The 24350-nt window shown below is 40.1% G+C and overlaps 1 protein-coding gene across 17 annotated transcripts in view; it reads right to left on the reverse strand.

The window, feature by feature from the left end:
* ZMYM5 (zinc finger MYM-type containing 5) overlaps positions 1–15497 on the reverse strand; it is a 73914-nt gene extending 58417 nt beyond the window's left edge. For 4 of the 17 annotated variants that reach the window (XR_014303625.1, XM_082701665.1, XM_082701663.1 and 1 more), the window contains exons 1-4: positions 14726–14854; positions 13865–13931; positions 7257–7758; positions 6922–7015 (exon numbers count right to left, since the gene is read on the reverse strand). Coding sequence is in view for 13 of the 17 variants with exons in the window: in XM_082701665.1 (XP_082557791.1) it covers positions 6922–7015; positions 7257–7748 (586 nt within the window). In the remaining 4 variants the exon portion in view is untranslated. Of the gene's footprint in view, positions 1–6914; positions 7016–7256; positions 7759–13864; positions 13932–14365; positions 14855–14901; positions 15073–15412 lie in introns of those variants that run through there. The other 13 variants (XM_082701656.1, XM_082701654.1, XM_082701658.1 and 10 more) reach the window with 7 other exon arrangements.
* Between the last annotated feature and the right edge of the window lie 8853 nt (positions 15498–24350).

Here is a 24350-nt window from a genome sequence, read left to right on the forward strand (position 1 = left end):
CACCCAGGATGCCATCGGCCTGTGGGTCCTAAATCCACAGTCCAGCTGCGGACCTCCTGCCCGAGTGGGCGTGCCACAGCCTGCCACCAGCCAAGTCAATACCCCTTCACCACAGATTGACGAGGACTCAAACTGACAATTTTCCCCTCAAATTTCAGCCCCTGTGCTCAAGTTTGTGTGCAAAAGTGGGCATAATTATAATAGCAGAATGAAGCATTCCACATTGTGACACTAATTCTGTGGCATATATGATGGATAAAAGATTGTACTAGGCAGAGAACACCTCCAACAAGCAATCAAAGAACACATACAGCATGAGGCTAATTACTAAAAGAAACAAACCCAGGAAAAATAAAACAGGATGAAATCAGAGAGGGAGACAAACCATAAGAGACTCTTAATCATAGGAAACAAACTGGGCTGCTGGAAGGGAGGTAGGTGCGGTACCTGGGGGATAGGCATTAAGTGGGGGCACTTGATGGAATGAACACTGGGTGTTCTATGCAACTGACGAATCACTGAACTCTACCTCTGAAACTAATAATACACTGTATGTTACTTAATTGAATTTAAATAATAAAGAACCCCCTTACACACACACACAAAAGAAACTAAAGTAAGACACTGACTCAAAGTAACAAAATAATAATAATAATAAAGTTGGTGCCATCTGCTTCTACAAGTCTGGGAGAATTTAGTTTTACTAATGCTAACAGCAAGCAAAAACAAAACTAGGGCTAATATTAAAATTAGACATTTACTACTCTACATCGAAGTTAGAGAAAATCAGCAACAATGACAGAGACTGTCCTTTTGACAGCTGACTTAACATTTAAGAAAGCTTCAAAAAGAACTTCAGCATCACTTTTCACCTGACAACTTGGTAAACATTCTTTTTAGAATTCCATACTAAGTGTTATTATTTAAAGGATATACTTCTGTAACTTTTGCCCCCCAAAATAGAATTTTAGAGAACTCAGGAATATTGCAAATTCATGCATACTTCATAAATAAAAGAAATTTGTTGCCATGAATCAAACAAAATAGTTTAAATGTATGTAGTCTAAGAACATCTCCATTTAGATGAATGTCAAGTGAGCTATTCTGTGCTCTTTTCTGTTACATTTTAAAATCACTCATACTTCACATTATAAGAAAATATAGAAATGTAAAATACACTTCTGAATTAGTGAGATAAAGAGTTGACAAGGCAAGAATAATTGAAACTATTTCTAAATAACATTTTCAAGTTTCATTTATGCCCACAATTTGAGTGAAATGATAGTATAGCATCTAACTACAGTATGTTTTTCCATAGCATCAATCTACGCTATACTTTTATTTATTTTAAAAGTAGGCTCCATGGAGCCCAATGCAGGGCTTGAACTCACGAGTCAGATGCCCAAGTGACTGAGCCACCCAGGTGTCCCCCATGCTATGCTTTACACTGAAAATCATCTTTGGGGTGTCTGAGTGGCTCAGTCTATTAAGCGTCTGCCTTCAGCTCAGATTTACAATCCTAGGGTTCTGGGATCAAGCCCCATGTTGGGCTCTCTGCTCAGCAGGAGCCCCCTTGTTCCTCTCCCTCCCATTCCCCCTGTGTACACTCTGTCAAATAAACAAAATCTTTAAAACAGAAAAGCATCTTACTTATACACATTTTCCAATAAATACCCAACTTCATCAACTTATTCTAGAAGGTGAAAAATGGTGAAAGCAAACATTAAGAAACGGGGGCAAAATATCTGGTTTTAAGTCCAGAGCTTATGTGTACAAAAGATGGAATTCATGCTTATGCAAGTAAACATCTACAATTTAAGAATGAATTATGGAACAAAATATAGGTAGAAGAGCAAGAGAAATAAACAGATCCAAAAGGACAATTTTGTTTTTCTTCTTCTTCTTCTTTTTTTAAAAGATTTTATTTATTTGCCAGAGAGAAAGCGAGAGAGCGGCAAGCAAAGGGAGAAGCAGGCTCCCCACTGAGCAAGGAGCCCGATGGGGGACTTGATCCCAGGACCCTGAGATCATGACCAGAGCCAAAGGCTGACACTCAAAACTGAATGAGTGACCCAGGCATCTCTGAAGGACAGTTTTCAACGGACGCTATTTAAAGTCTTCAATTGCTTTTAAGTTTAACACACCCTTTGTTAGAGATCGCAAGTTTTTATGACATGATTGCTCAGATTTAATTCTTATTCAATAAATGAAAGATGTACATAGTTATAAATAGATGACAAAACATGAACAAAAAGTTTGCAAATAAATTTTTAAAACTTCAGTGATGTGTAAATTAAATTAAGATGGCACCACCTTCCAAGGACAAGTTTAGCAAACATTAAATAATACTCCTATCCTCAAACTTATGATACGGAAAAATTAATGCTTTAAGGAAAGTAATACCATTTTTTGGTAGGGGTAATTTTGCATTGACCATCAAAAGTTTTAAAAATATGTTGACATGGGGTGTTTGGGAGGCTCAGTCAGTTGGGCATCTCACTCTTAGTTTTGGCTCAGGTCATGATCTTAGGGTCATGAGATCAAGCCCCAAGTCCAGGTCTGCTTGGGATTCTCTCCTCTCCCTTTCCCTCTTCCTCCTCACATGTGCATGCACACACATGCTCTAAAATAAATACATAAAATCTTAAAAAAAAAAAAAATGTTGACACTGTCTTTTTTTTTAACATGTTGACACTTTGACCTATAATTCCACCTATAGAAACTTTTTTCAGTAAGAGAAGTGTGCCAGTTTGCAGAAATATTCATGAAAAACCTCTTTACAATCGCAAAGACTAGAAACAACTTCAAATAACTACTAAATGATTATATAAATATAAAAAAGATAATTCTATTTGATGAGAGCTAATATGATGAAATGTCAAATACTCCTCCTTCCCTCACTCCAGGTCAAAAACAAGGCAAGGCTTTTTATACTCTGTATTAGAAAAAGAAAGAAACAGGGATCTGTGAGGCCAAACGATTTCCAAGATAATACTACCATTCTTTGCATTTTTTACTGTGTTGGCATTTACAATAATGGTGCAAACGCGGTGACAGGTAAAACTGCTGGGAGTTGAACCAAACTGTATTTCTTCACTATCACACACCTACAATAAAGAAAAAGTGTCACCTGTACTTATGGTAGCAACACCAACTGGTGAATACAATTCTGATACTAACTTGGAATTAGCATTGGACCCCACAGTTTTAAAGGCATAATCCCCCAAGACTGCCAGTCACTTCAGATGCCACCAATACTTCTGGCCAAATAGCTATAAATCTGAGAGGTTCCCAAGACCGCCCCCTCCGAGGGGCCTTAGGAGAGCTCTATACTTACAATCACAGTTTTAATATTAAGGATTCAAATCAGGACCAACCAAATGAAGAGACAAAGGAGGGTAAGGTCTAGAAGGCCTGACAGAGATTCTGTGCCTACTCTCTACGGAATCAGGTAGCATTTCCTACCTGGCACATTGATGAATACACCAACCAGTAGGCTGCATTGAGCTTTGGGGTCTACAGTTTCTATTGGTGCCTAACTGCATGTTACTGAACTAAATCTCTAGCATCCCTCTCCTCCCTTGAGGTTGGCTGGCTAAAACCTCCAATACTCTATAATCACATGGTTGGTCTTTCTGGTGACCCTCCCTCAGTCTCTGTCATTTCACCCAAGTCTTAGCCCAAATTCAAGTGTAATCCAAAGGGCTCATAAATAGAAAACACAACCCCAATACTAGGGAAATTCCAAGGATTTAGTCTTTCTCCTAAGAACTAAGGACACAAATGCCAGTAAACTTATGTATTATACAATAGATGTCTGTGATGAAATAGTAAAAATTATTATTAATTTTACTAAGTTTAAGCTTTCAACTATATGTTAATATTTTGTACGACAGAGAAACATGCATAAGCAGGGAAGCATAAATAAACCACCTCTGTTTCATACCGAAGTACAATGGTTGTCTGAAGGAAAAATGAAAAAGTGCTTGTAAAACAGATTGCAAGCTGAACTACTTTTTCATGAAATACCATTTTTACTTGAAAGAATGACAAACTGGCTATTGACATTTTCTTGAAAACAAATCAAGAAAAATTCACTTCAAGAAAAATGATAGCATTAGTTGCTGAGAAAATTTGAGCTTTCAAGTGAAAATTAGCGTCTTTGAAAACTGTATCCACTACTGTCAGCTTGACAGCTTTCTTAAGTGTCAACATTTAAAATAAAGTGTCAACATTCATAAGTTCATTCATAAGTTCATCAATATTTTCCAAATATATGCATTTTTTAATTGACTAAAGCACAATGTTACCAAACATATAAAGGTAAAAAATTCACTCACAGATTAATGAAACTTAATGTAATAAAGTATGAAAACCCCACTAGATGGTTTCAGATTCTACACTGTTAACAAATTTTAAGAAACTGCCGCTTGTCAAGTTGTGGTGCTGTGTTAAAAAACCTCACAACTATCCGTAATTGTCTGGAACAGTGCTCTCCTCTACAACCAAATGTCTATGTGAGGGCAGATTTTTGTTTTATACTTAAAACAAGATATAGCACAGATTCAATGTAGAAATAGATGTGAGAAGATACCACATACTTGCTGTCTTCTACAACATCAGACTTTAAAGAGATTTGCAGAAATGTAAAACAATGCCACTGTTCACTAAATTTTTGAAAATAATTTCACTATAGTTTAGTGTACAGTTTCAACAGTAAAAAAATGGGAAATCACAGGAACACCCAGGTGGCTCAGCTGGTTAAGCATCTGCCTTTGGCTCAGGTCATAAACTCAAGGTCCTGGAATTGAGCCCCCATCACGCTCCCTGCTCAGAGGGGGTCTGCTTCTCCCTCTGCCCCTCCCTGTCACTCATGCTTTCAGATGAATTAATCTTGAGGGCAGGGAGGGAAACCATACCAAAAAAAAAAAAAAAAAAAATGTAGAGGAATGGGTATCTTAGAAAGAAGTATTTTATAGACACAGAAACTTGTTTTTTAAAGATTTATTTTTTTCTTTAATTTTTTCTTAAGATTTTATTTATTTATTTGACAGAGAGAGAGTGCGCACCACGTAGGCAGCATGGCAGGCAGAGGGAGAGAGGGAGAAGCAGGCTCTCCACTGAGCAGGAAGCCTGATGAAGGGCTTGATCCAGGACTGTGGGATCATGATCTGAGCCGAAGCCACTTAACTGACTGAACCACCCAGATGCCCCTACTTTTCTATTTTAGACAGAAAGAGAGAGAGAGAGAGAGCACAAGCACGAGAGCACCTGTGTGAGCATGAGTGGGAGGGGCAGAGGGAGAGAGTATCCCAAGCAGACTCAGAGCTGATTATGGATTGAGTGGTGGGGCTCAATCTAATATACCTGAGATCATGACCTGAGCAGACACCAAAAGTGGGACACCAAATCAACTGTGCCACCCAGGCGGCCCACAGAAACTTCTATTTCTAAAATGACATATTAAAATTTAGAGTAAGTAAACCAACAGAACACAAAACTATATATAATATGCTGAATTTATTTTTTAAAACCACAGAGGCAAAAACTGTATTTAAGCAAAGAAACCAAAATTTTAACAGTAGTCCTTGCTAGTTAGTGGGATATGGTAACCAATATTTTCTATTTCTAACCATGTTTCTTACAAATGTTCTGTAATAATCAGATAGTATTCTCATAACTACACAAAAAGATTAATTTTAAAAAGGAAAGTGAAAAATTCTAGCATTCCATTAAAAGAGTAAATGAGGTTCTGATGTTTAGCTACTTTTTAGAATTTCCCAAAATTCTGGGGCACCTGGGGGGCTCAGCGGGTTAAAGTCTCTGCCTTCAGCTCAGGTCATGATCCCAGGGTCCTGGGATCGAGCCCTCCATCGGGCTCTCTGCTCAGAAGGAAGACTGCTTCCCTTCTTCTCTCTCTGTCTGCCTCTCTGCCTACTTGTGATCTCTGTCTGTCAAATAAATAAATAAAATCTAAAAAAAAAAAAACCTATTAAAAAAATTTTTCCCAAAATTCTAAGTTGGTCAACAGCCAAAAAACAGTACCTAAACAAATTTTAAAACTCTCAAACCCCCACACTAAATCATTACAAAGCTACCAAAAAGATATGCTAATTTTTTAAACAGCTTTCATTTATATTTGAAAAGAACAAGTTGGTCCATGTAAGTTGTTTTTTTTTTCTTTTCTTTTTTTAAAGATTTATTTCTTTGATAGAGAGGGAGGGGGAGAGAAAGACAGACAGACAGACAGACAGACACACACACACACACACACACACACACACACACAGAGTAAGAGAGGGAACAAAAGCAGGGAGCATGGGAGAGGGAGAAGCAGGCTCCCAACTGAGCAGGAAGCCCAACTGCGGCTTGATCCCAGGACCCCAGAACCTTGACCCAGAAGGCAGGCACTTACTGACTGAGCCACCCAAACACCCTGTCCCTCTAAGTTTTAAAAATACAGGGCTCTGACTTAAGGGCAAGAAAGTTGACCAACTTTTAAAATAAAGCAACTAATAAAATGCTGATTTAAAATAAAAAATCAGAGATAAGAAGTCCAAAACTAACCACCTCACATGCAAAAATCGAAATTTCAAGTTATGTAATTACAAATTAAATAAAATTCAATTATTACATATTTCTTTATTTCTTCATTTCACTTTTTTTTTTAAATTCTATCATTTTTACATTAAAATAAAGATACTAGTTAGCAAGGTGGTGGCAGTGAAGTATGGAAGTTTTCAATTAAAACACTTCAGATGTATAACACATTGGGTAAAATAGACTTAATTTCTAAAAAATCAGGGACCAAGTAAAATCAAGTATAAAATATTTTATCTATATATTTTATTCTTAATATGGAAGTCAAGAGAAATAAAGTATTTCATATATAGAAGGTAAATAAAATCACTTACTGCTTACCAGGACTATGATGAGTTGCATATTCTCCATTCTGAAATTCATCTCCTGCCACATTCATTCTACCAGGATTAAAAGGTCCTACTGCAGTCTTGGTCTGTGAAGTCAAAGATGGGGTGTATGTTTGTATATTAACACCAAAATTACTTGACTGAAGTCCTTTAGCGACATCTCCCAAGCTGGTATTTTATAGTGATGTTTTATATATGTAATCATTAAGTTCGTATCTCGCCCAGCATTCACAGAGCTTATATCTGTTTCTAAGGTTGTAACATTAGTAATAGGAATTTGAGAGTCGATTCTGTAGTGATAACATTATTACCCATTCCTGCATTTACCTTACTTCTTGAAAGACTGGAAGTGGAGAAATCCAAATCTCTGGTTCTATTTTTAGTTCCAGGAAGTCCCCATTCAACAAAATTGGAAGAATTTTTCTTTTCCCCTCCATTTGTTTTTATGTCCTCTTCATCATCGATAACAATTGTCTCACTCACATGTCCCTTCTGAGAAGGCAAATCTCTTGAGGCAGGAAGAATTATGGAATAGTTTCCTTGTAGCCTTTCATTGCTTGATGAAGCAAATATAAAATTTCTTTGATCAGCTATTGCTGGAGTAGAAGTCGAAGGAGGTTGTATAGATTCAATAAATACGACATCATCATCATCATCACCATCTTCTACTGATGAATTTCTACATCTGTTAACTAAAGGACTAGCTGGGTTACCAAATGAATTTCCTATATCCATGAGACTAGCTGCCATGGCTTTATGCTCTAATAAAACAGGAGTTTGTTCATCCAAGTCTAATCCTCTCACTGAACATTTATCCATGCCAAAGAACCTGTAGGAAACAGAGAATAGTTAAAAAAAAAAAAAGAAAGTACTAGTATGATTACTGAGCTTTATCACAATGGAATAACACAAAGGAAATTTTAAATTCTCGTGACTTTTACCTAACTTATAGGGAAAAAATTATGACTTATTTTGTTTTTTCTCTCTCACTAACCATTTAATGCTTACCTCAGAATTTAATGGAAATTAATCATCCAATTTGTGGTACTCCTTTAAAAATTTACTCATAGTACTTATTTAACCTACTTATCCTTTACAATGAAAAAACAAAAAAAACCACAAGTCTTCCTTTGAATTAGTAACAAAACAATCCTATCAAATACCAATAATCCTGGGTCCGAGCTATAATTACTATACTTTTATCTACTAAAATAACTATGATATAGTCTAATCCTTATTTCCCTAGTATCTTTGGTCACTGATTTTCAAATTCTCTGCTTCCGACATAACTTTGATTAAATCTTTCTGAATCTTTCTTGTTTTTGTACAGAAACTGCCAAACACTGTTATGGGTGTTTTATGTAAAATTCCGAAAACAGCCCCATAATGTAGGTATAATTTAATTCACTTAGCAAATCAGGAAAGAGGGGCGCCTGCTTGGCTCAGTGGGTTAAGGCCTCTGCCCTCCGCTCGGGTCATGATCCCAGGGTCCTGGAATTGAGCCTGGTATCAGACTCCCTGCTTGGTGGGGAGCCTGCTGCCCCCTCTCTCTGTCTCTACATGCCTCTCTGCCTACTTGTGACCTCTGCCTGTCAAATAAATTAATCTTAAAAGAAAGAAGGAGTAAGGATAAGAGTTATCATTAAAACAAAGATATAAGGGCGACTGGGTGGCTCAGTTGTTAAGCGTCTGCCTTCTGCTTGGGTCATGATCCCAGAGTCCTGGGACTGAGCCCCGTATCGGGCTCCCTGCTTGGCGGGAAGCCTCCTTTTCTCTCTCCTACTCCTCCTGCTTGTGTTCCCTCTCTCACTGTGTCTGTCAAATAAATGAGTAAAATCTTCAAAAATTAAATAAATTAAATAAATAAAAGACATAAATAAGACTGTTTTGGGGATGCCTGAGTGCTCAGTAGGTTAAGCGGCTGACTTTGGCTTGGATAGTGATCTTGGCGTCCTGGGATTGGGCCCCTAGTCAGGCTCCACCCTTACTCTTACCCCACCCTTCTCTCTCTCCCTTTGCCCCTCCCCCTACACATGTTCTCTCTCTCAAATAAAAATCTTTATTTAAATAAATAAATAGTGTTTTGCCCTTTTGTATTTACTTTTAGCGAATACTTTTAGTCACTTTAGTGATCAGTTGCTTTTATTTCCTGAGGGTTGATATATTTATCTCCTTTTTTTGGGTAAGATTTTATTTGCTTATTTGACAGAGATCACAAGTAGGCAGAGGGTCAGGTGGGGGGGGGCGGTGGGGAAGCAGGCTCCCTGCTGAGCAGGAAGCCCGATGCAAGGCTGGATCCCAAGACCCTGGGATTATGACCTGAGCCGAACCCACTGAGCCACCCATATATCAGCCACCCCTGATATATTTATCTTTTTAAAAAACTGTGACAAAATAGGGGTACCTGGGTATCTCAGTCAGATAAGTGTTTTTTAGTTTTTAAATATTTCACTCATCCATTTAAGAGAGAGCACAGGGGGAAAAGTGAGAGGGAGAAGCAGACTCCCCGCTGAGCAGAGAGCCTGATGTGGGGCTCAATCCCAGGACCCTGAGATATGACCTGAGCTGGAGGCAGATGCTTAATCCACTTAGCCACCCAGGCACCCCAAGTGCTGACTCTTGATTACAGCTCAGGTCTTAACCTCAGGGTCATGGGTTCAAGCTGCATAATGGGCTCCACAATGGGTGTGGAACCTACTTGAAAAAAAAATTTGTGGCATAATACATATAACATAAAACTTACCATTTTAACCATTTTTAAGTGTACATTCAGTGTCAGTTTCTAAAATTTTTTAAAGAATGTTTATCTTTATTTGAGAGAAAGAGTGAGCATAAGCAAGGGGGGAGGGCAGAAGGAGAAGGAGAAGCAGACTCCCCACTGAGCAGGACTTGATCCTAGGACCTGAGATCATGACCTAAGCTGAAGGCAGTTAACAGACAGAGTCACCCTGGCACCTTGTTTTTAAAATTAGCAAGTTTCTGGCTAATTTTAAGATTTTATTTATTTATTAGACACAGAGAGAGAGATCACAAGTAGGCAGAGAGGCAGGCAGAGGGGGAGGGGGAAGCAGGCTCCCTGCTGAGCAGAGAGCCCGATGTAGGGCCATGTAGGGCTCGATCCCAGGACCCTGAGACCATGACCAGAGCTGAAGGCAGAGACTTAACCCACTGAGCCAGCCAGGTGCCCCTCTGGCTAAATACTTATTAGTTGAATAATTCACTAGCCATACAATATTCAATTATGTTTACACATACAATTACATAGAAACTACATAATAAAAAGAATCTGTTAGATTTTTAAAAAAAGATTTGGAGAGAGAGAGAGGGAGCATGCTCCTGCACACACATATGCATGCATTTGTGCCACTGAGGGGCATATGGGGAGAGAGAATCTCAAGCAGACTCCCCGCAGAATGCTGAGCCCAACTGGCAGGGAGGGGGAGAGCTTGATCTCAAGATAATGAGATCATGACCGGAGCCCAAACCAAGAGTCAGATGCTCAACCAATTGAGCCACCAAGGCACCCCAAGAACCTGTGATTAAAGAAAAAAAATTAGCTCAAATAGAAATGTTTAGATTATGACAAGATTAGTACATGATGAGAAAGGTAAACTTACTTTATGAACCTTCAAAAATTAAAAACCAACAGGAAAATACTTAGAAATATTTAATTATTGAGGTACCTGGCTAGCTCAGTTGCTAGAACATGTGACTTGATCTTGGGGTTTTGAGTCTGAGGCCCACATTGGGCATAGATTAGTTAAAAACAAAAACAAAAACAAAAACAAACACACCATAAAAAAATGAACGTTTAAAGCAGTCATTTTTTTGTTTTAAACGTTCATTTTTTTGGCCACTTGTAACTGTAAGCTCTATAAAAAATAATCAAGAGATAGGTTACAGGGGTGCCTGGGTGGCTCAGTGGGTTAGGGCCTCTGCCTTTGGCTCAGGTCATGGTCCCAGGGTCCTGGGATGGAGCCGCGCATCAGGCTCTCTGCTCGCATCAGGCTCTCTGCTCGGCGGGGAGCCTGCTTCCCCCTCTCTTTCTCTGCCTGCCTCTCTGCCTACTTGTGATCTCTGTCAAATAAATAAATAAAATCTTAAAAAAAAAAAAAGGTAGGTTACAAAAACCGTTGTTAATCACTAATTAGTCCTAAAACATGTCCTGTTGCATCTCTGCAAGCTTACACTATCAGACAGGTCTTTCTTACTATAAAAATATTTATATATTTACATGAAAATAATCTCAACTCAAAAGCCAACTTCATGTTTAGTTCCTGTTAGTGAGTATCTGCCACACGCATTCCCATTTAATCAGAAATAAAATTACTATCTAGAAATCTAAGTTGATAGAATGATCACATACAACTAACTTCATTTCCTTCCTTCATTTCCTTTTAACAGCCATAAACAAAGGTAAAGTTCCCACTCCCAAGGAAAGAAAGAAGCAAAAAAAAGACACAAAGCAACAGAATTTTACAAGCTTAATAGTGAATGGATGAGTATCAGATCTCAGCCTGAGATAAACCAACTCTAAGAGTGAGTGGAGAAGCTGCGAGAAACATCCCGATTCATGCTGGAGAATTTTCAATAGGCTCAGAAACCAGTAGCTCCAGATATCCCTGAAACAGGGGAAGGGGGAGCTAAAACGAGTTTGTGAGATCCCAGATTCAGTCTTTCCCTCCAGGTTGAGGATGACAAGTTTTTTCCTACCCTGGCACAAGTTCTAGACTTTTCATTCTTTGGCTAGAACGTAAGATTTTTGTCTAGGGTTCACCAAGCATGGGTAAATGCGTGTGAAATGTCTTCTCCCACTCGATTCCCATACAGCTGGCAACCAGATCACGATCTTCGAGGCATGTAGCTCTTCCCTGGAAAACTTTTTTCTCCAAAACACTCTTCTCTGTGGAATTAGGAACCAGCAAAAAAGGAAAGACCTAAAGATATTGACTTAAGAGATGACCTACCACTTGGTGAAAAAAATCATCCTACAGGGAAGCTCACAAATTGAAAGCCCCACACATTTTTCTAACCTGCTTTCTCTACTTCAAAATTCTTAATCACAAGTAGACCAGTCAAAAATAAATATCTGATGAAAGCTTCTAATAATAATTACAAGGAAAGAAAAAAGAAAACAGAAGTAGATAATCCAACCAAAACAAAAATAAAATGAAAAACAAAAACAAAAACAAAAACAAAAACCCACAAAACTATCAGTACTCTAGATGGGTGATGAGTAAAAGATCATTAAAAATGTCCAGGTCAGGGGCACCTGGGTGGCTCAGTGCGTTGAGCTGCTGCCTTTGGCTCGGGTCATGATCTCGGGGTCCCAGGATGGAGTCCCGCATCGGGCTCTCTGCTCGGCGGGGAGCCTGCTTCCTTCTCTCTCTCTCTGCCTACTTGTTATCTCTGTCTATCAAAAAAAAAAAAAAAAAAAAAAAAAGTCCAGGTCAAGGGGCACCTGGGTGGCTCAGTGGGTTAAAGCCTCTGCCTTCGGCTCAGGTCATGATCCCAGGATCCTGGGATTGAGTCCTACATCGGGCTCTCAGCCCCGGGTGGGGGGAGCCTGCTTCCTCCTCTCTCTCTGCCTGACTCTGCCTACTTGTGATCTCTGTCAAATAAATAAATAAAATCTTAAAAAAAAAAAAAAAATGTCCAGGTCAAGAGTAGCATGCTCTACCGACTGAGCCAGCAAGATGCCCCCAAGAGAGCAGAAATATCAACACTGTTCTGGCTGGTACTAAAATCTAGTTTTTTTGTACTACATCATGCTGCAAATACCTCAGAATACTCTGAGAAAAAATGGCTTTTCTAAGTGATAATAACTGAGTCAGTGACTTGTTACCTTGCCAATCTTTGTCCCCAGTAGTTCCCTTTCTCTGTGAATGCCCAGCATAGCTCTAGAACCATACCTACATCCTACCAGCTCACAAAACTCCATGGAATGTGAAATATCACCACTTCAGGATCCTAAGAAAATTACCTAACTGAAACAATTTCCATTCCCAAAAGCTAGTCATAGTAATCTACATTGTGACGCCACATGTCCTAGGTCTAACTAAAATGGTGTACTGTGAAGAATAGAGTTAAGTGCAATGTCAAGTTAGGTAAGGAGCAACAAGGCCACGGGGGAAGGCAGGAATACTACAATGTGAGTTATTCTAACCTCAAGTTTCTTTTCAATGACCAACTGTAAATTGTTGGATCAGCTTTAAAGGACAAAATAGGCAGGATCTAACACTGTACTGAAACTCAGGTAATAGATGCAGAATCAGTGATTTATTTTTCCAAATCACCATCTTCAGATTCTTAATGAAATTTTTATTCAGACTCCCCAAAAAATCATTATTCAGACAAGGATTGGTGTTAAGAAGCCATTAACTGAATATCTGACAGAGAATTGGACATTTTATTGTACCAAAATGAAACATCATATAGATTACTTTCTGGTACAAGGAAAAAACGCATTAACTTCAGGCTGTCACTACCAATTCAGTGATCAATCTTAGAACCACATTACTCTAACTACTACATTATATATTTCCTGATGTAGTTTTACTGGGAAGACTGTTAGGGTACTTAAATACAAATCTTCCTCAAGATAAGAAAAACACGAAAAATAATCTCTGTCAACCAGAATACAACATAAGATTCAGTACATTTTTCTTTCCAAGAGCAAAGAAAAAAAACAGTTTTATCCATTGTGAAAGAACAAGAAGTTAAACTCAACTTAAGTCGTGTTTTGGAACTCTAGAAAATGCTAGTGGTTTTTATCAGCAAGCATTACCAGTGCTTTCCGAAGGGATTACCCAGGTTTGGCTCTGAGGACAGGGGCCACCTAAGCAATTAGCTTTTTGCCTTCAAGATAGCAAAGATAAATCGCATAACTGCGGCACTAAGTGTATAAAGTAAAAAATCAGGGTGCCATTACTCACAAAGAGTGTGTTTTCTTTTAATATCGGGCAACGTTTCACCAGGTAAGTCTGAAGGTGATTCCTGATCCTAGAACGACAGGAGAGAAGGATGAGAAATGATTTAGTTCCAGCCAATTTAGAAGCAGCACCAACTCCTACCTACCAGAGGAAGTAAAGAGTAAGAAATCATGGAGTATCCATGCCTCCTCCACCCTCCCCCACCCAACAATGCTGTGGGGAGACGAGGTTAAAAAAAATAATTAAAAAAAAAAACTTTAAGGACCTCAACGACTAGACAAAGCTACATATCGTTCTTTAAATTACAAAATGGAAAGCGGAGGGCAGCAAGCTCGATCTAGAGAAGGGCCACGCGGGGTGGTTGGAGGGCAAATGTTACCTTGACGCCAAAAAAGGAACCTGTATTCCCTCCTAACTTTGCACACCCAGCGTCATTTCCGTCCCTCCCCGCACCAATTTAGAATGAAGGAAAGCTCAAGTCTCCGCCGGGCTGCTATCTCTTACAATTGTCCCACGCAGTTGCTAGGACTCCGAGACTTCCCGGCTTGTCCGCCATTACAAACTTGCCCGAATTAGACACGAAGAGAAGACACGAAATGCCACGAAAGGAAGAGCGACGGAGGGCGCCGGGTGGGGGAAGACGCAGCACCCGCGACCAGAAAACCCGGGACCTCCGGTGGGAGCGCAGCCCGGAGAGCGGGAGAACAAACTGAAGCTCCCCTCCCCCTACTTTCCACCGCCGCCGCCGCCACCTCCCCCCCGCTGAGGCAAGAAAGAAAGGAAAAATACCCCGCGACCTCCCACAGCCCCGACCCGGGGAGCCCCCGATCCCCGAGAGACCCCAGGCTCTGGCGTCCGCCTCACCCAGCCCTCCCGGCCTCGCCCTCATTCTCGCAGCCCTTCGGGCAGCATGCGAAGACGCCTGCGACAGGAGCAGAGCCCGCAGCAGCCCCCGAAGCCCCGATCCGGAAGCGGCGACTGCGGCCGCGCCGCGGGGTATTAATCCCGGGTCGGTGGGAGGCTCCGGAGGCTGCCCTCACCCATCTCCGCCTTCCCAGTCGCCTCCGCCTCCGCCTCCTCCTCCCGAGGCTGCGCTGCTACTGTCGGCGGACCTGGATTGGAAAGACAGCGGGATAAGCCTCTCCCGGTTCTGGCTGCGGCTCCGCGGAACGAACCTCCCCTCCCCCGGCCCGCCCCGCCTTCGGCAACACGCAGAGCTCCGCTAAATCCAGTCCGGATTTTAGCGCTGGTGAGGAGGAGGAGGAAGAGGCGGAGGCGGCGAAGGAGGCGGTGGCTGGGCCGAGCCCGGGAAGACCCCGCCCCCCGCACCCTCATTGGCTGGCTAGAAGGGCGGTCCGGGGCGCCTCCCGGACGTCCTAGGCTACGTTTGCCTTCTTTCAGGAAACCCCCCTGGAGGGGGTGGTCTGGAGGGCCGTCCATCAGGAACAGACCACACCCCCGGCGTTACAGTGCCACTACCCCCTCGGCCAGCTCCCGGCCCTCGGACGCGTCCCCTCCCCTTTTTACCCCTGCCTACCAGACCGCCCCTACCTCCAGGTCCGTCAGGGTCAGGCCGCCCGAGTTTCGCTGCACGCTGCACAGGACTCCGTTCGGTACCCGGGGGCCTAGGGTGCTCTCCAGGGCCCCGCACAGCCCGAGGGCTGGAGGCCGTGGTCGCCTGCCCTAGCTCGGGCCTGGACGTCCAGGCCCCTGGAGCCGCTCCCAACGACCCTGTCCGAGGAGCGACGCGGCCTCGATGTCCCCAACGCCCTCCCTGTCCAATGCCTGAAGCCCCCCGTGAGGGGCGAGTCCGGCAAGGCGCTGGAGCGAGGCAAAGTGGGAGGTCGGGGCAGCGCGTGAAGTGAGTTTCCGAATGTGCTGAGGGGAGTGGGAACACTTCCACCCTCGCCTCACCCCCGTGGGGAATTGTGCCCCCACCTCCCGTCATGGCTGCAGGAGGAGACGACGTCCTCCATTTTGTCGGGACTGCTGTGGGAACTTGGGACCAATTCAAAACCAAACCCGTGGGGCTGGGAAACTTGGCCCCGCGAAGCCCCAACTGGGCTCCGCCATTCGGCCGAGGGGATAGCCCTTGATTCCAGCGTCTGCGCCTGAGGGGCCCTTGGGGGACGGGTGCCACGGTGGAGAGACTCAGACGCCGCTCCCCGCCTCCATCAACCAAGATGGAGGAAGCTGCTGGCTCCCCTGGAGCTGGGCTCCCGCCTGTTGGAGGGGCTGGAGCCTCCCCTCAGTGTGTCCTTCGGCGCTGCCGTCGTCCTCCTCCGCAGACTCGGTTGCCCTCCCCCAGCCTCTACCCAGCCTCTCCACTGCCTTCCACCACCTCCTGGTCCTCAACGGTTGATGGAGACACCACTCCAGAGCTCAATCGCTTCGCCCAACCAGGGCCCGCCCGATTGCGAGCAGCGAGCGAAGGTGCAGAGTGTTGCGGCGCGCCGCGGGGCGGGCGTGGTGGAGAAAGCCACATCGACGGTGGGGCTTCTCTTTTGTTCATCGTCTACACCTACGTCTTTGGCGCACGTCATGGTGCGGTGCACTTTCCAAGATTCCATGTAAAGATGAAAGTGAGGCCTCTCTCGTCTCGGCCTAGCGGTTGTTAGTGGCATTACACTTGATGGTGTTGGGGAAAGAAATGGATGGATAAATGAGCCTTCTCAATTTCATGGTTATCTAACACCATTATTGCCTATTAATAAATAGACGTGTGAGGTTACAACTTAAAGTTTTACACGAAGATGATGAACATGAGGTTTTTAATGAATTAATCTACTCAGTAAAAACTGATGTTGAACGGTATGAGATGCCGCTTACACAACGTAATGCAGTAGAAATTGAGATTTATTCTAATTACAAATCCATGACCATCATTTCAACCTCACTTGTTATTTTGTAATTGAATAATTTAGGATGTTGTAAGGTCCAAATTAAAAAAATAATGACACTGATAAATAACAAGACAATGTTACTTATGGATATTTTGATAATTAAAGACTTAGTGCTCATAGAAAGGCAGAGATAGACATTGTAACCAAGAGTATGTTTTCTGGACCCAAATTGCCTGTCTTTGAATCTTAACAATAAGTTTCTTAAACTATTTTAATAGCTGCTCTATTGGACAGCATAGATAACAAAATATTTCATGACAAAAAGTTCTGTAGGAAATCATAGCATTCATCTTGAATATTATTAGGAGAGTGGGGAAAAAGACTGAAAAACCAATTAGCCATTTAAGCTTTTCAGTCTTCCTTCTTTCCCAGTTTCCCTCATTTTATTGCCTAAAATACATTTTTGTTTTGTTATAAATAGTTTATTAAGATAAGCATTAAATCCCTCCATCTCTTTTCTCACTGGTCCTCCACCCCTACAAATGTTTTAATCTTTGGTTATGATAGACTGTGTAATACTTGGATCATGGTTTTAGAAAACTAAGCCACTATCCAAAAGTAAATTTTGGTTTTAAGTGTATTTTCTCCCAGCTTCATTTTATGTACTGATTCCAAACATTAAATCTTTTTTTAAAAAAAGATTTATGTATTTATTTGAGAGAAAGGGTGGGGTTGGGGCAGACAGAGAGGGAGAGCCTTAAGCAGACTCTTCCTTGAGCAGGGAGCCCACCTGGGGCTTGATCTCACAACCCTGAGATTGAGCTGAAACCAAGAGTTGTTTGTTTAATGGACTGTACCACCCAGGTGCTCTAGATCTTTTCTTTTTGTGTTATCATAATTTTCTTTTTGTATTACAATAATATGCATTAAATTTGTATTAAACATAATTTTATGAAGAATTTTTTTCTTCATGTACCACTGAGCCAGTTGGGAATTAATAATCTGAATTAATAATAATAAAAGCTAAACTTTATCAAGTTTTTACTGTGTTAGAAGAACAATTCTAACTGTAATATGTGTGATTATTCATTAAATCCTACCAAAATTGCCTAAAATGTTTTTATTAATCCATATTTTATGATTATCTTTTAATTTTTTAATTTTTACCCACATGATGAAATGGACACAGTTTAAGTAACTTGCCTATGATCATATAGCTAGCAGGTGATAAAGTTAAGGTCAAACAAAGGCAATTTGCTTCTAGAGAATGTACCCTTAGTTACAATGTTTGCCTTTCTTTTTTTTTTTTTTTAAGATTTTTATTTATTTATTTATTTATTTATTTATTTGACAGAGAGAGATCACAAGTAGGCAGAGAGGCAGGCAGAGAGAGAGGAGGAAGCAGGCTCCCCGCTGAGCAGAGAGCCCGATGCAGGACTCGATCCCAAGACCCTGAGATCATGACCTGAGCCGAAGGCAGCAGCCCAACCCACTGAAGCCACCCAGGTGCCCCCAATGTTTGCCTTTCTGTGAGTAAATCAAATCAAAAAACAATAATTAGGGGCAACTGGTTGGTGCAGTCAGTTAAGTCTCTGAATTATGATCTTGGCTCAGGTCATGATCTCAAAGTTGTGAGATCAAGTCCCATGATGGGCTCTGCCCTGGGGATAGAGCCTACCTCATATTCTCTCTCTCCCAGAGCTCCTTCCTAGCCCCCCCAAAAATAAAAATTTAAAAGATCAGTAAGTAATAACATTGTTTTGTTTTTCTTTTTAAACAGTTATTACACAGACATAAAAACCACAAGTGGTCACATATGACATCAGAATTAGTATTATGTATATTCTGTTTTTTTACAATGACTGTGTCATCATTTATTTATAATCTGGGTTTTTTTTTTAAGATTTTATTTACTTATTTGTCATAGAGCATAAGCAGGCAGAACAGCAGGCAGAGAGAGAGACAAGCTCCCTGATGAGCAAGGAGCCCTGAGATCATGACCTGAGCTGAATGCAGTTGCTTAACCAACTGAACCCCCCAAGTGTCGCTACGTTGTTTAAGTAATATGTAGTGCCCCACGAGTTACAGGCCTGACTTGCACATGATGCAGGCTCTAATGATTTAGAATTATTATAAGCTTACTCTCAAAATAAAGATGTATAAGATAAGTTTATATGTATGTGGGGTGATAATAGTGTTGGGAGTTTTTGGAATTAACCTCTATGTAAAATACAATGTTTTTAAATGATAAGCAATAAATCATGTTAATTTGGAGTTTATAAGTTCATTATTAATATTCAACATTACCTGCTGTAATTATTTTCTACCTAGACCAGCAAAAGATAATTTTAAGTATTTTACCACTGACAGTATTTAAAATTGCCTGAACATAGTGATAGTAAAAAACAGACTAATTCTTAGATTTTATCATTGTGTTTAAATTCCCTACAGAAACTACAACTCCCAATTAATAACTTCCACTGCTGCTCACCCCATCCATGGGATGACATGAGATATACATATTTATATACATTTGTGTATATGTATGCATGTATATATTTTTATATATTAATGTATATATATGTATGTAAAATAATGGCATATTGTAATGGCATATTATAATCACCAAGTAATTTATAAATTCATAATAATAAATTGTTAATTTACTAATAATTTAATAATGATTATAATATGTCATATACATACATAAACCTAATATATATCACTTACAATGGGTTGAATGTTGCCCTCCCCAAAATATATGTTCACCCAGAACATGTAAAATTAATCTCATTCAGAAAAAAAGGTCTTGGTACACCTACTTGAGGATTGTGAGATGAGCTCATCTCAGATAAGAGTGAGCCCTAAATACAATGACAATTGTCCATAAAACAAAACTGACAAAGGAAAAGTACATGTGAAGACAGAAACAGAGACCTACAAATGGCCAACAGGCATATGAAAAAGTGCTCAATATCACTCCACATCTGGGAAAGACACTTTAAAACGACAGTGAGATACCAACTTATACCAGTCAGAATGGCTAAAATTAACAAATCAGGAAATGACAGATGTTGGTGAGGATGGAGAGAAAGGGGAACCCTCTTACACTGTTGGTGGTAATCTAAGTTGGTGCAGCCACTCTGGAAAACAGTATGGAAGTTCCTCAAAAAGTTGAAAATAGAGCTACCCTATAACCCAGCAATTGCACTACCATCTATTTACTCCAAAGATACAAATGTAGTGATCTCAAGGGGCACCAGCACCACAGTGTTTATAGCAGCAATGTCCACAATAGCCACACTATGGAAAGAATCCATCTGTCACATTGACAGATCAATGGATAAAGAAGATGTGGTGTGTATATACAATAGAATATTATGTAGCCATCAAAACTCGAAATCTTGCCATTTGCAATGATGTGGATGGAACCAGAGAGTATCATGTTAAGCAAAATAAGTCAATTAGAGAAAGAATTATCATATGATCTCAACTGATATGTGGACTTTATGAAACAAGACAGAGGATCATAGGGGAAGGGAGGGAAAAATGAAAAAAGATGAAACCAGAGAGGGAGACAAACCATAAGAGTCTCTTAATCTCAGGAAACACTGAGGGTAGCTAGAGGTGGAGGGGTGGGGGGATAGGTGGCTCAGTGATGGTCATTGGGGAGGTTATGCGTTATGGTAAATGCTGTGTGTTGTGTAAGACTGATGAACCGCAGAACTGTACCCCTAAAACAAATAATTCATTATATGTTAATAACAATAATAGTAATAAAAGGAAATAACCAAATCTCTATCAATAAGGAACAAGTTTTGAAAATTATGTTAATTCCAAGCATATTCTCCCCTACCCATTCATTTTTTACTTTCTACTCTTTTAGAAACTAGACATTAAAGACTAAGGTATTAAAAAGCAACTGCTTATCTGAAAAAATTAGAGAGTGACCATGTATGCCCAGGGGAAGGCTCAGAAAAAATATGAAAAGACCTTAAGTGTACACCTCAGGTTGATTCTTGGCACACAGACAGACTACAAAAATAAAAAGCAATAACAAAATCAATAAACCCTGAGAAAGGATGAGACTCTGATTTCCAGAGTCTGGAAATCACATGGTTGGATTGAAATGTCCAGTGTACAACAAAAAAAATCACAAAGCATACAAAGAAAGAGGAAAGTATAGACCAAAGGAAAAAAAAGTCAATATTAACTGTTGATATAGCGGCAGCTACATAGACAAAATTTCAAAATAATCATGTTAAGGATGGTCAAGAATCTAAAGGAAGACATAAAGTCAACAAAATAATGTGTGAACAATAATATAAATATTGATAAAGAGACAGACAATCTTAATAGAAAGCAAAAGAAATTCTGAAGCTAAAATGTTTAGTAATGGAATTGAAAATTTCACTAGAGGGATTCAAAGGCAGATTTGAGCAGGCTGGAGGAAGAATCAGTGAACTTGAAGATAGGACAATGGAATTCTGCTGAGAAACAGAGGAAAGTTTAAGGAAAAGCAAATAGAGCCTAAGGGACCTATAGGACATCATCAAATACTGACATATGCATTGTGAGAGTTCCAGAAGGAAAAGAAAGAAAGGGACGAAGAAAGTATTTAAAGAAAAAATGCCTGAGAGCTTCACAAATTTGATGAAGGCATGAATATAAAAAAGAAGTTCAATGAACTACAACTGAAATGAACTCAAAGTGGCCTAAACTGAGACACATTATAATTAAGCTTTTAAAAGTCAAACACAGAACAAGATTCCTGAAAGCAGCAGCTAGGAAGCATATCATTATATATGTGGGATCCTTGGAAGCCAGAAAAAAGTAGGCTGATATGGTCAAAGTGCAAAAACAAAACAAAACAAAACAAAAAACCTGTCAACCATGAATTGTATATCAGGAAAAACATTCATTTAAGAGTGAGAAAGAAATCAAGAAAATCCCAGATAAACAAAAGTTGAGAGTTCATGAACACTAGACCTGCCATGGAAGAAATGCTCAACAGAGTCCTTCACTGTGAAATAAGCAGGCAATAGGCTATAACTCACACCTGTATGAAGAAATAAAGCTTTCAAAAAAGGTAATACAGGGGCGCCTGGGTGGCTCAGTTGGTTAAGCGGCTGCGTTTGGCTCAGGTCATGATCCCAGTGTCCTGGGATCGATTCCTATATTGGGTTCTTGGTTGGCAAGGAGCCTGCATTTTTCTCCCTTTGCCTCTGCCTGCCAGTCTGTCTGCTTGTGCTCACTCTCTCTGACAAATAAATAAATAAAATCTTAAAAAAAAAAAACCAGGTAATACATGGATGGTTTAAAGGCTAGTATTATTGTATACAAACCATAGTTTTGTTTTCTACATGATTTAAAAGACTAATAAATTTCAAGGAAAATAATTATTAGTGCAAATGCTGGTATCACTGGAACTTTGGTTTGCAACTTTAAATGTAGTTTTCTAAATAATTTAGGAAACTAGGGAAATACATTCCATTCACATATACTGAAAGAACAAACATTGTTAAAATGTCCATACTACCCAAAACAATCTACATATTTAATGCAATCCCTATTAAAATACCAACAACATTTTTTTTTTTACAAAGCTAAAACAAACAATCCTAAAATTTGTATGGAACCAAAGAAAACCCATGAATAGCCAAAGGAATCTTAAAAAAGAAAAGCAAAGCTGGAGGCATCATAATTCCAGACTCCAAGTTACTTACAAAGATGTAATAATCAAAATAGTAAGGTATTGACACAGAAATAGACACATGGATCAATGGAACAGAATAGGAAACCCAGAAATGAACCCACAATCATATGCAATTAATCTTCGCTGAAGTCAGAAAAAATACCCAATGGGAATAAAACTGTCTTTTCAACAAATGTTTTGGAAAACTTAACAGCAATATGCAAAAGAATGAAACTGGACCATTTCCTTACACCATCCACAAAAATAGACTCAAAATGGATTAAAAACTTAAATGAGAGACCTGGAACCACAAAAATCCTAGAGAAAAACACAGACAGTAACCTCTTTGACATTGGCTGTAGCAATTTCATTCTGGATATGTCTCCTAAGGTAAGCAAAACAAAAGCAAAAATAAACTATTAGAACTACATCAAGATAAAAAGCTTTTCACAGCAAAGGAAACAATCAACAAAACTAAAAGGCAGCCTATGGAATGGGAAATGATACTTGCAAATGACATATTAGATAAAGGGTTAGTATCCAAATTATGTAAAGTACTTATAAAACTGAACATCTAAAAATGAATAATCCAAGTAAAAAAATGGGCATAAGTCATGAACAGACATTTCTCCAAAGAAGACATCTAGACAGGCAACAGATATATGAAAAGATGCTTAATATCACTCATCATCAGGGAAATGCAGAGCAAAACTACAGTGAGCTACCACCTCACACCTTTCAGAATAGTTAAAATCAACAACAAAAGAAACAAGTGTTACTGAGGATGTGGAAAAAGGGGAACCCTCTTGCACTGTTGGTGGGAATGCGAACTGGTGCAATCACTATGGAAAACAGTATGGAGGTACCTTAAAAAGTTAAAAATGAGACTACCCTACAATCCAGCAATAACACTACTAGGTATTTACTCAAAGAATAATAAATAATAATAAAAAAATACTGATTCAAAGGATACATGCAGCTTGATGTTTTTAGCAGCTTTATCTACAATAGCCAAATTATGGAAACAGCCTCCGTGTCCACTGATTGACAAATGGAGAAAAAAGATGTTTTATAAATATACAATGTAGTATTACTCAGTCATAAAAAAAAAAAAAAAACCTTAAACCTTTCCATGACATGGATGGAGCTAGAGAGCATCAGGCTAAGCAAAATGGTCAGAGAAAGGCAAATACCATATGATTTCACTCTTATGTGAAATTTAAAAAACCAAAGAAATAAACAAAAGGGGGGGAAAAGAGGCAAACCAAGAAACACTCTTTTTGTTTTTTTTTAACAGAAACTCAAACAGTTGTATTTTATTAAAGTGTACATAGGGAAGGAACATGTGCAATTGAGAGCCTTTGAAAGCCATAGTTTTTAACACAACCTAATGAAGCACTCTGGTAGTGAAACACTTTTTTAAAAAAAAGATAGTTTTGGAGGCAGAGGAGTCAAGACGGCAGAGAAGTAGCAGGCTGAGACTACATCAGGTAGCAGGAGATCAGCTAGATAGCTTATCAAACCATTGCAAACACCTACAAATCCAACAGGAGATCAAAGAGAAGAAGAACAGCAATTCTAGAAACAGAAAATTGACCGCTTTCTGAAAGGTAGGACCAGTGGAGAAGGGAATCCAAGGTGATGGGAAGATAGACCGGGGTGGGGAGGGGCCGGCTCCCTGTAAATGGCAGAGAAACAGAGCACAAAATCAGGATGTTTAAAAGTCTGCTCCACTGAGGGACATAGCTCCAGAGGATAAACTGGGCTGAAGCCCACTCAGGGCCAGCATGGCCCTAGGCCCCACAGGGTCACAGAAGGATCGGGAGTGTCTGAGTGTCGCAGAGCTCACAGGAATTAGACCGGGGAAGCCGGCTACAGAGACAGAGCCGAGGAGTGAGCTCTCAGCTCGGGGTTACCTTGAACCGGTCCAGGCTCAGTAAGCTCAGAGTGT

Source organism: Mustela nivalis (assembly GCF_964662115.1).
Source record: "Mustela nivalis genome assembly, chromosome: 15".
Taxonomy (NCBI): domain Eukaryota; kingdom Metazoa; phylum Chordata; class Mammalia; order Carnivora; family Mustelidae; genus Mustela; species Mustela nivalis.